General features: G+C 42.7%; 1 protein-coding gene across 2 annotated transcripts; it reads left to right on the top strand.

Annotated features, from left to right (window-relative positions):
- Window positions 1-618: 618 nt before the first annotated feature.
- On the top strand, window positions 619-9,323 carry tbk1 (TANK-binding kinase 1). 2 transcript variants are annotated; one of them, XM_058626034.1, is made up of 21 exons: window positions 619-697; window positions 1,711-1,817; window positions 3,111-3,251; window positions 3,345-3,474; window positions 3,629-3,810; window positions 3,913-4,073; window positions 4,148-4,258; window positions 4,366-4,545; window positions 5,403-5,599; window positions 5,699-5,757; window positions 5,867-5,958; window positions 6,036-6,137; window positions 6,217-6,295; window positions 6,726-6,847; window positions 6,970-7,046; window positions 7,152-7,191; window positions 7,289-7,390; window positions 7,476-7,572; window positions 7,654-7,754; window positions 7,865-7,936; window positions 8,527-9,323. In XM_058626034.1, exons 2-21 carry the CDS (start codon window positions 1,731-1,733, stop codon window positions 8,564-8,566), a joined length of 2,172 nt encoding a protein of 723 aa, XP_058482017.1. In that variant the 5' UTR covers window positions 619-697; window positions 1,711-1,730; the 3' UTR covers window positions 8,567-9,323. The 2 variants fall into 2 exon arrangements, with proteins under 2 accessions (XP_058482017.1, XP_058482018.1); XM_058626035.1 differs by lacking the exon at window positions 619-697 and adding an exon at window positions 904-1,021.
- Window positions 9,324-10,515: the final 1,192 nt, after the last annotated feature.

Raw genomic sequence — 10,515 nt, 5'->3', positions numbered from 1 at the left:
ATTCTGACTTTAATCTCAGAATTCTGGCTTTTTTCCCTCAGAATTCAGATTTTTTTTCTAAGCTATGTTTTTTTTATTTTTTACATTCTTTCAAAAAATCTTTTTACTTGCTCTTCCATAGACCCAAATAGTTCTTGTCAGGATACACACTGATTTAAAGAATAGAATACATAATTAATGCACATTTTTAGGTTTAAATTCATTAACCCATTCATTTGTTATTAAAACCACATGCTATGCTAAATTAGCATAAGTAGTATAAATATGACACAAGATGATCGACGCTTGTTTCAGTGGCGATTGTCAATATTTTTGATCATTAACGAAATCGCCAAGTTTCGTTTTCAACCTGTTTCCTGTTTTTACCGTAATAACGGCTGAAAGCAGCTGAGCCCCTGTTCTCAGCTCTCTGCGTTACAAGAAAAGAGTTGAATATTCGTAGAGACGTTAGGTGTTAATTAACGCAAAAAAAACACGGAAGAACAAAGAAAAAAGTTTGCTGAATTGAATTTGACGTTAATAATCATTACAATCGTGCACATATAGTATTCGTATGACGCTCTTCTTTGACGCATTACGGTAACGCAGTGTCACAGTCAAATCCCGCCTCATTTGATGACGTCTCGCGCCGATTGGTCCGCGTCTGTCACATGACGACAGAACAGCGGAAGTGGAGAGATCGGCCGCAGAGAGAAGGGTGAGGAATAAACAAAACTAAACAAGCGATGAATTCACCTGTGATTAAAGAAAAAACCTTTAGCGATGTTTTTGTTCGCTGTCACGGTTCTGTGGGTTAGCGCGTGACCTGACGCCGCCGTTAACCCGGGTCCGTTTGAGCCGTTAGCTTGTTAGCACGTCGCAGGTTGTTGTTTTTTTAATTGCCGTGTTTCATGTCCGTGACAGAGAATGAAAGTGAAGTGAAAACGTGCCACAGAGACAATCCGGGATTCACGACGGAGACGTTTTTCACGTGAAATACGTTAACGGCGAAGAAAACGGTGAAAAGACGGCGTTTAAACCGGTAACAGCGCCGTGTGTGTGTGTGTGTGTGTGTGTGTGTGTGCGCGTGCGTGCGTGCGTAATAAATAATGTGTTCATCAAATAAAAAAAAATCATCTGTCGTAATCAGAGTGAAGCAGTGAACCGTGTCACTGCAACGTCACGGAAAATTAAAAAGGTTTGCGGCCTGAACCGGGAAATTCCCACTGGTGACGTCACGACCTAATGAGCAGAGCTAAACAGTCCAAATGGCATTTTAAAAATACAAACGAACGTATTTTTAAATAAGAAAAAAAGACAAACGTTTAAAAAAAATGAAACATTTATTTAAAAAAATGTAAACACTTCCATACATATCAATACAAATAAATGTGTCATTTACAAAACAAAGTTTTTATTTATAAAAAAAATGTTTAAAAGTGAGTGATAATAATTATATAATTATACATTTTATTTAAAAAATACAAAAAAGGTCAATCTAAACAATTTAGAAATATAATCATTATTAATAATGTAGTAGTGTTTAGATAAATCATTCATTCATCTTCTACTGCTTTATCTTAATATTATCATCATTATAATGTTGTTGTGTGTCATTAACTCTTTGAAAACATGTGATCTCTTTGACCTTTTATCCTTTAATGCCCGTCTGTATGGTTCTTGTGAATTCTCATAATAAACAACATCAGTTTGTTTTGTTATGTTTTTCAGGATCAGTAGCCGCCGTCACGATGCAGAGCACCACGAACTACCTGTGGCTCATCTCAGACCTGCTCGGTCAGGGAGCCACCGCTAACGTTTACCGCGGACGACACAAGGTACGATCAACTGGGTCACGTGACGTCACTTGTTCTGCGCACGTGCACAAAGTTACCGCTAATTTTATTACAACATATGTGGAATGACATGTCAAAATAATATAAAATGTTTGTTTTATTTTCTAACAATAACTACTATTTTAAATATGACAACTTAAAATCGTAATATAACATTATCTTTATTTAAAATCCTTGAACCTGCAGTGACTTGTTTTGACAGGAAGTCGTCCCCGTTTGCGTATGCGGAGAAGAAATCGTGTTTCCAGTACGACTTGGGTAGTGACAAGAATCACTTGCAAAGAAAATCATTTTTTTTGTAGCAGTTAGCTTTTGTACTGCAGCATCACTGCCCCCCTCTGGATTTGTTTTGCCTGAATCCACCCTGGGGCTTTCCTCCCCTCAGATCTGAAAAGTGTCAGGTTTTCTTTCACACGATCTCGGCTCAAGTTTCGGCCAGTCTCCGTTTGTTGTTTCCTCACAAGATTTAAAGTGTGAGGTTGAAAGTTGAAGTGAGCTGCGGGGGAATTTCCCACAAACCCCTGCAGAGTCCCAGGATCCGTTTGAACCTTGATTCTCGGATCAGAGTCTGTAGGTTGTAAAGCTCACAGTCAGTGATTTACTTCCTTCTAATCACTGTCAAACACTTTGATAAGCTACCGTGTTTACTCGCTGACTCAAGTCTCTTAAGTCTCAGCAGGAACTTTCCCCACTTTATCCCGTCAGAGGCCGGTAATTCAAAAGTAATTAATCCTGCCCCCCTCAACCTAATGTGGTTATGAGGTGATGTGAGGAGAAAGGAGAGTAATATTAACAGCAGCAATCGACTGCTAGTTACCAAAGTTAGCCAAAAGGGAGTTCAACATTTTCCAAAAGTAAACTAAAGATAATCAAAACATAGGTTAAAATGAACCAAAAGAAAGTAAAAAAAAGTTGTCAAAAATATACCTAGATGATAAAAAAAAACATATCTTAGCTAAAAGGTAGATTAAAGTTAGCAAAAACATATCATAAAGACAGTCATAACATAGGTAAAGGTTACCCAAAATGTAGTCATAAGTCAGCAAAATCATTCATAACACGGGTAAAAGTTGGTCAAAAATAGCTAAAAGTTTATTATAAGCTCCTTTAAAAGTTGAGCATAAGTAAAACAATAAATAGCTAGTTAACTGAAGGTAGCTAAAAGATGGCTTGAAATGAACCCAAATTGTAGATTAAAGTTAGCAATAACTAAACGTTAAAAGAAATGACAACACTGGCAGCAGCTGTAACAAACATCATCTTTGTGTCTCGTAGAAAACCGGGGACCTTTACGCCGTCAAAGTCTTCAACAACCTGAGCTTCCTGCGTCCACTCGATGTCCAAATGAGAGAGTTTGAGGTTCTGAAGAAGCTGAACCACAAAAACATCGTGAAACTCTTCGCTGTGGAGGAAGAGGTCAGCGCTGCAGCCGCATCCACATTCTCACACACACACACACAGACTTTTTGAGTGTGAGTGTCTCTAATGTTGTTGTCCCCGTGTCCTCAGTCCAACACCCGTCACAAGGTCCTGGTAATGGAGTACTGTCCCTGCGGGAGTCTCTACACCGTCTTAGAAGAGTCGACCAACGCCTACGGACTCCCAGAGGACGAGTTCCTCATCGTCCTGCACGACGTGGGTAAGTGACCTCGCTGTGGACACTCGGGGACGTTGGATGTCTCACACAAACTGCTGACTCACCACAAACCATGAAAGCAAACAGTATGGAGACACTTTGTTTTTCAGTATTTGTTTTTGTGCTGCTCTGTGATTGGCTGCTGTGGCTCCTGCAGTTGCAGGTATGAACCACCTGAGGGAGTATGGCATCGTCCACCGGGACATTAAACCGGGGAACATCATGAGGGTCATCGGCGAGGAGGGACGCTCCGTCTACAAACTGACCGACTTCGGCGCCGCCAGAGAGCTGGAGGACGACGAGCAGTTTGTGTCTCTATACGGGACAGAAGAGTACCTGGTGAGACACTACACACACACACACACACACACACGTGTCCTCAAAGACGAGATACAATGAGATGGACACAGGAGACGCTTTAATCACATGTGTCCTCCTCAGCACCCCGACATGTACGAGCGCGCCGTGCTGAGGAAAGACCACCAGAAGAAGTACGGCGCCACAGTCGACCTGTGGAGCATCGGTGTCACGTTCTACCACGCCGCCACCGGCAGCCTCCCCTTCAGACCGTTTGAGGGACCGCGCCGGAACAAGGAAGTCATGTAAGAGCGTGAACCAGAACCTCATCCTGGTCCTGGTCTGACATCACTCTGAAAGCGGTATTTGTTTGTTTCAGGTACAAAATCATCACAGAAAAACCGTCGGGGACAATCTCCGGTCATCAGAAATGTGAGAACGGTAAAATCGAGTGGAGCACGGAAATGCCGGTGTCCTGCAGTCTGTCCAAGTGAGAGCATGTCTGCGTCTGCGTCTCTGTCTGTGGTCTTGTAACCCGTCTTCCTTTTTCTACACATTCATCGTCACCTCTGACCCCGTCCCTCCTCTGTTCTCCAGGGGCCTCCAGAGCCTCCTGACCCCCGTCCTCGCCAACATCCTGGAGGCAGATCAGGAGAAGTGCTGGGGCTTCGACCAGTTCTTTGCCGAGACGAACGACATCCTCCACCGCACGGTGGTTTACGTGTTCAGCCTGCAGCAGGCGACGCTGCACCACGTCTACATCCACGAGTACAACACGTAAGAGACACGAGCACAGAGAGGGGACAGAGGACACACGTCTGTCTGTCTCCAGAGTCAGGCTTGAGATTTCAGCAGGATAACTAAAGGCTAAAGTCTATGATACGTTAAGACAGGACTTGAGCACTTGGACGATTAGTACTCAAGACATTTCTTGAACACGGGCAAGATTTGGCACCATGGTTTTACCAAAAATCTGCAGAAGAAAGGGTTGTAGCCCCCACGGACATTCATGCTGACATGGTTGTCCAGCTTTATCATCTGTGCAACAGCGGGCCGGTGGATTTAAGAGGGGCAGGGAGATCCTTGAAGTAGACTCCTCGAAGAAGACCCAAGGTCTGGACATCCTGCCACACCTTGTGATCTTCTCTACTCCTTCACAGGAGGTGTTTGCAAGGTGTGGCAGGACGTCCAGACCTTGGTTCTTCTTTGTTAAAGGTTTCCGCTCGGTGGTTGACCACAACGTTTGACCCCTGATCAAAAGCACACCAGGCTGGTCGTGATGCAGGAGAACTTGGATAGTTTTGAAGCAGCAGAAAAATTTTCTTTGTTGAACATTTTCCTAACCCTGGACAAGCGTTTGGTCCAAAACAACGGTGGCAATGTCTTGCTGTTGAGAACCTTTTGGACTCAGGATGAGAGCTTCGGTGCCAAGGGGCATCCAAGTTTAGAGGCCGCAGGGATAGACTGTGTTGAACAGGGTCCTTGAAATCCTACATTTTAAATCGCCCTACATAGACATGGGTCATTGAAAGTGCTTGAATTTGGTGCAAGAAAGAAGATGTGTGATTGTGTGGGTGTTTGAAGACTTTTCCTGATGAAACAAACAAGCCGTCGTTCTCCTCTAATGTCCACAGGGCGGCGCTGTTCCAGGAGCTGTTGTCCCGCAGGACGAGTATCCCGCTACACAACCAGGAGCTGCTCTACGAGGGACGCCGCCTCGTCCTCGACCCCAACCGCCAGGCCAAGACCTTCCCCAAGACGTCCAGAGACAATCCCATCATGCTCATCAGCCGCGAGTCCGTCGCCACGGTCGGACTCATCTTTGAAGATCGTACGTCCACGCAGTTGTTCGCTGATTCTTAAATGAACTTGCTTTCAAACGTGTTTCACAGTTCTCCAGTAAACCCTTAGTAATCTTGTGTTTTCACAGCGAGTCCACCTAAAGTCCAGCCTCGCTACGACCTGGACTTAGACGCCAGCTACGCAAAGGTTCGTGCGTTTATCGACGCAGTAGTGTGACTATGTCTCGGTGACAGTGCCGCTCTCTGATTGGCTGACGCCTCCCATAACCCCGCCCCCTTTCCCTGTCGCCGTTCAGACTTTCGCCGGCGACGTCGGACACCTGTGGAAGACGTCGGAGTCTCTGCTGGTTTACCAGGAGCTCGTGAGGAAAGGAGTCCGAGGTTTAATGTGAGTTCACGTCAGACCCATGTGATCCGAGCGTGGCTGACCGCTGACCTTTGACCTCGCGGTTGTTGTCTGTGCAGTGAGCTGATGAAGGAGGACTACAGCGAGATCCAGCACAAGAAGACCGAGGTTTTCCATCTGTGTAACTACTGTACTCAGATCCTGGAGAAGACTGAGCCGCTGTGAGTGAAGGCTTCACACACATACACACACACACGTGCACACACGCACACAGAGAGAGTAAGTGTAACTGTGTTGCAGGTTCGAGGTGCTGATGCAGGCTAACATGCTGACCAGTGAGTACGATGAGATCTCAGACACGCACAAGAAAGTGGTCAGAGTAAGTTTGTTTGTGACTGAACGAGATCAACAGTGTTTGTGTTGTTGTGTGTTTGTACGTCACAGTAAAACAGCATTGTATCATCAGCGTATACACGCATGTATATGTTACAGTAAAACTGTTTGTGTCGTAGTAAATCAATGACGTATCGTCAGCGTATACATATATAGATACTGTGTATATATACACATACACATTATATATATGTATATAATGTATAGATACTGTGTGTGTGTGTGTATATATACATGATAATGAAACAGTGTTGTATCTTCAGAGACAAACATGAATCTTAAACTGTGTTTTACAGTGTGATGTATTCATGTTGGGTTTTTTTGCACAAGTTGATCTGTAACGTGTGTCTCTAATGGTTGTGTGTGTGTAGTTGCCATGGTAACTGTTAACAAATATTCCACACACACACGCACAGATCTCCAGTTCTCTGGATCCCGTCGAACAAACGACACAAGACATAAAAAGCAAACTTCTGCCCGGAGGTCTGCTGACGGACGTCTGGACGCAGCAAGTGGGGACGCATCCCAAAGACAGGAAGTAAGAGTGTGTGTGTGTGCGTGTAATCTAATCTGATAATAATCTGATAATAATCTGATTACTGCCAGTGCATGGTAACATCTGCTGCTAACTAACTGTGGGACATGATTTTGCCGTTGCAGCGTGGAGAAAATCAAAGTGCTGCTGGACGCCATCACGGCCATTTATCAGCAGTTCAAGAAGGACAAGGCAGAGAGACGTGAGTCTCTTATAACTATATAATATATATAGATATATATACATATATGATATATATGTATAACATTTGTACATCAGTAATAAAGTCACGTGAGTTTGTGTTCAGGTCTGCCGTACAACGAGGAGCAGATCCATAAGTTTGATAAGTGAGTGATAAATTTCTTGTGATCGTATCAGAATAAGTCTGTTCTGTTTCTGTGCTTTTATTGTGAAATCCTGACCTGTTTGTGTGTGTGTGTGCAGACAGAAGTTGGTCCTTCACGCCAGCAAAGCTCGCTCTCTGTTCACGGAAGAATGCGCCATGAAGTATCGTCTGTTTATCTCCAAGAGTGAAGAGTGGATGAGGTAACGACTTCATCGCAACCTCGTGACCTCCTCTGTTGCTTAGCGACGACAACGTCAACGATGTCGTCTGTTTGTTTGTTTCCAGGAAAGTTCATCACGTGAGGAAGCAGCTGGTCGGACTGACCGGTCAGCTGATCAGCGTCGAGAAGGAGGTCACCATGGTGATGGAGCGAGGCATCAAGGTAAATGCGACGATGATGTCATCACTCGTCGTGTCATGTGATCAAACACAAACAAACCTGCTGTTGTTGTTGTTGTTGTAGCTGCAGGAGCAGCTGCCTCAGAAAGTGCTCCCTCTAGTGTCCAGTGGGATGAAGCCTCAGGCGTACCTGAGTCAGAACACACTGGTGGAGATGACGCTGGGGTGAGAGTTTGATTCCCTCTCCTTCATCATCATCATCATCATCATTGCAATGGAAACAGACGATGACGATGTTTGTTTGTTTGTTTGTTTCCGTGTCGTTTGTTCCGAAGGATGAAGAAGCTGAAGGAGGAGATGGAGGGCGTGGTCAAAGAGCTCGCCGAGAACAACCACTTCTTAGAGAGGTCAGACATACACGCCTAACGTTAGCCTAGCTTAGCCTAGCCTAGCATACAACAAATCAGATTTACATGAAGGATGACAAAGGTGCGTTCCATTTGTGGTCAGAACTCAAGAGTTTCTGAGTTGAACTCTTGTTGAACTCTCTCGATTGTTTCACGGTAAATTTGTCGTATACGTAGAACAGTTTCTTTTTTTTTTTATCGTAAAGATGTTGCTACGCAGTATTATTATTATCATTATTATTATTATTATTATTAATAAAAATCAGGTGGAAAATCGCTCCAAAACGGAAGTTGCTCTGTGCTGCCACTAGTGTGCGCTGTTTACCGAGAAAAAAAGAAGTGGTTTCCAGTAGTGTAGTGTCAGCCTTAGCATTATCTGGGTGAACAACTTTAATTAGATAAAAGTCGCGTCTAAATTAAAAGTTTTTTTAAGACAACGTTTTCTGAATTTTTCAGCTTTTTAAATGTTAATATTTTCTTGTTTTTGTTTTTTCTCCATATGATAAAAACTAAAAGTTAGTGTTGCTCGTCTGCGTCGTCCTTCACGTCCTCAGTGTATTAATCTGTCCGTGTCTCTGTCTCTTCCTCAGATTTGGGACGCTGACGTTGGACGGAGGCCTGCGAGGCTGAAGACGTCGCGTCTTAAAAACGGGAAAAAAAACTTGTGTAAATAAAATGGAGACGATTGTGTTCGTCTCGACGTCTGCGACAAACTGTGGACGTCGCTCTCTGACGCTGACGCTCGTCCGCGAGGGAAAGAGTCGCGATCTCATCGGAGAGACGCTGACGTTGTCCCCGAGCGTCTCTGAGGACGGACGTCCAGCAGCTTCACCCGTCACATCTCCGTCAGTCTCACACTGTTCCCACAGTTCACTGTAAATCAAACGTATTTTCAACCGTAGGAAACCTGAAACTAACTCTTATTTTCATAATCGCTTGTTAGAAAAATGTCCACGAACCAAAAGATTTAGATTTAATGATTTATTTGTTATTTGGCGCAAAGAAACCAGGAAAAGGAAACATGCTTTAATTTTAAGTCTCAAATCGATTAATCTCTGATTAAAAAAAAACAACAAATATCATTTGTGGAAAAATGTTGTTTATTTCACAGGAAACTGTTTCATTCAATAAGATATAATGTTCTAAACTGAGCAGTGATTTTGTAAAATACGACGATCTTTAAACGACAGAGTTGTTAAACCGAAGAAATTTGAATGTAAAGAAACCACTTTTTTTATGTTTTAATTTGGTTTTAGTTTCTTTTATTTATTCTTCTTCCAAACGTCTGATCCATCATCTTCATCGTCTTAATAATTATTGTCACATGTCGTTTCTTTGCAACATGTTTTACTCGACAAACATGTAAATAAACAAACACCTGAATGTGTTGGTTTTTTATCTCTTTTTTTACTCAAAATAATGTGTTTTTTCTGCTACGTTACTAAAGTTTAGCATCAGCTCGGAGTCAAAAATCAGCATCAATCATCGTGACACCCATTTTAAAAAATTATAAAAGTTGACATGGACTTTTTTGGGATTTTGTGAGAATAAAACCATTGAGATGTTTTTCTTTTGTCACATTTTTTGGGAAAAGGGCACATTTTATGTTCTGTGCTCAAAGAGCTGAAAATATTTGGGGGGTTTTTTCTCCACCGCAGATCTGGGGAAAATAAATCTGCATCGATGACTAAAATAATTCATATTGGACGACCTTGGCCTTGACCTTGAACTTGACCTCCTGTCCTAAACTGATGAAACATTTGGAGGGAAAATTATGCCTTTTTTCCCCCAAATATTAAAAAAAATTTTGTTTTAAAAAGCCACTCAAAAATGTTTCTATATGATTGTAAAAGTGCTAAAATTCGAAGCAAAAACGCTGTGTCATGCTAGTCTTTATACCATGATGCGGAGGTTTGGAGTCATGGGGTCACATGACAACATTTTAGAAAGAAAATCCACGACTTCCTGTTGATCCCGTGACTGAAACTTACAACAGAGAGAGTGAGAAACGTGGACGCAATCATGACTCAGCGATTATTTATAATTCACTTGTTTTTAACACGCGTTCACTTTAAATCCACGTTCATATTTTTTACACATTAAAACAAAACAAACGTGACATCTTTCACCTTTTCCTCCATCATGTCTCTCGCTCTCATTCGCCCATCAGCAATGTCACCGGTTGCCCATAGCAACTGGCCTGTTGGTTTCCTCAGTGCCCGGCGGTTGCCATGGCAACATGCTGCGACAGCAGCCCTCGTCAGCATCGCAATAATTGCAGACGGGCAACGACGACGACATTGTCTGCTTTAAACGAACGAGAACGACGACGTGAATCTGATCGATTATTGGTGACATCATCGATTGGTCCAGATTAATGTCATCATTATAATAATAATGATAGATATTTATTAGAAAAGTAAGAAAATCAAAATGATAAATTACCACGTAGGACTTACGATATCTTAAGAACATATTTACGTCTTTATCTCACTGTTGGACAGAAGTTTGTAAAGCACTCACTCTCTCACACCAAAGAGTGAGTGACAAAGATGTTTTTTTTCTGCTGACTGATTATT

Source organism: Solea solea, chromosome 3 (genome assembly GCF_958295425.1).
Source record: "Solea solea chromosome 3, fSolSol10.1, whole genome shotgun sequence".
NCBI lineage: Eukaryota > Metazoa > Chordata > Actinopteri > Pleuronectiformes > Soleidae > Solea > Solea solea.
Note: the sequence above shows the minus strand (reverse complement) of the source record. Positions and strands in the feature narration are given on the sequence as shown.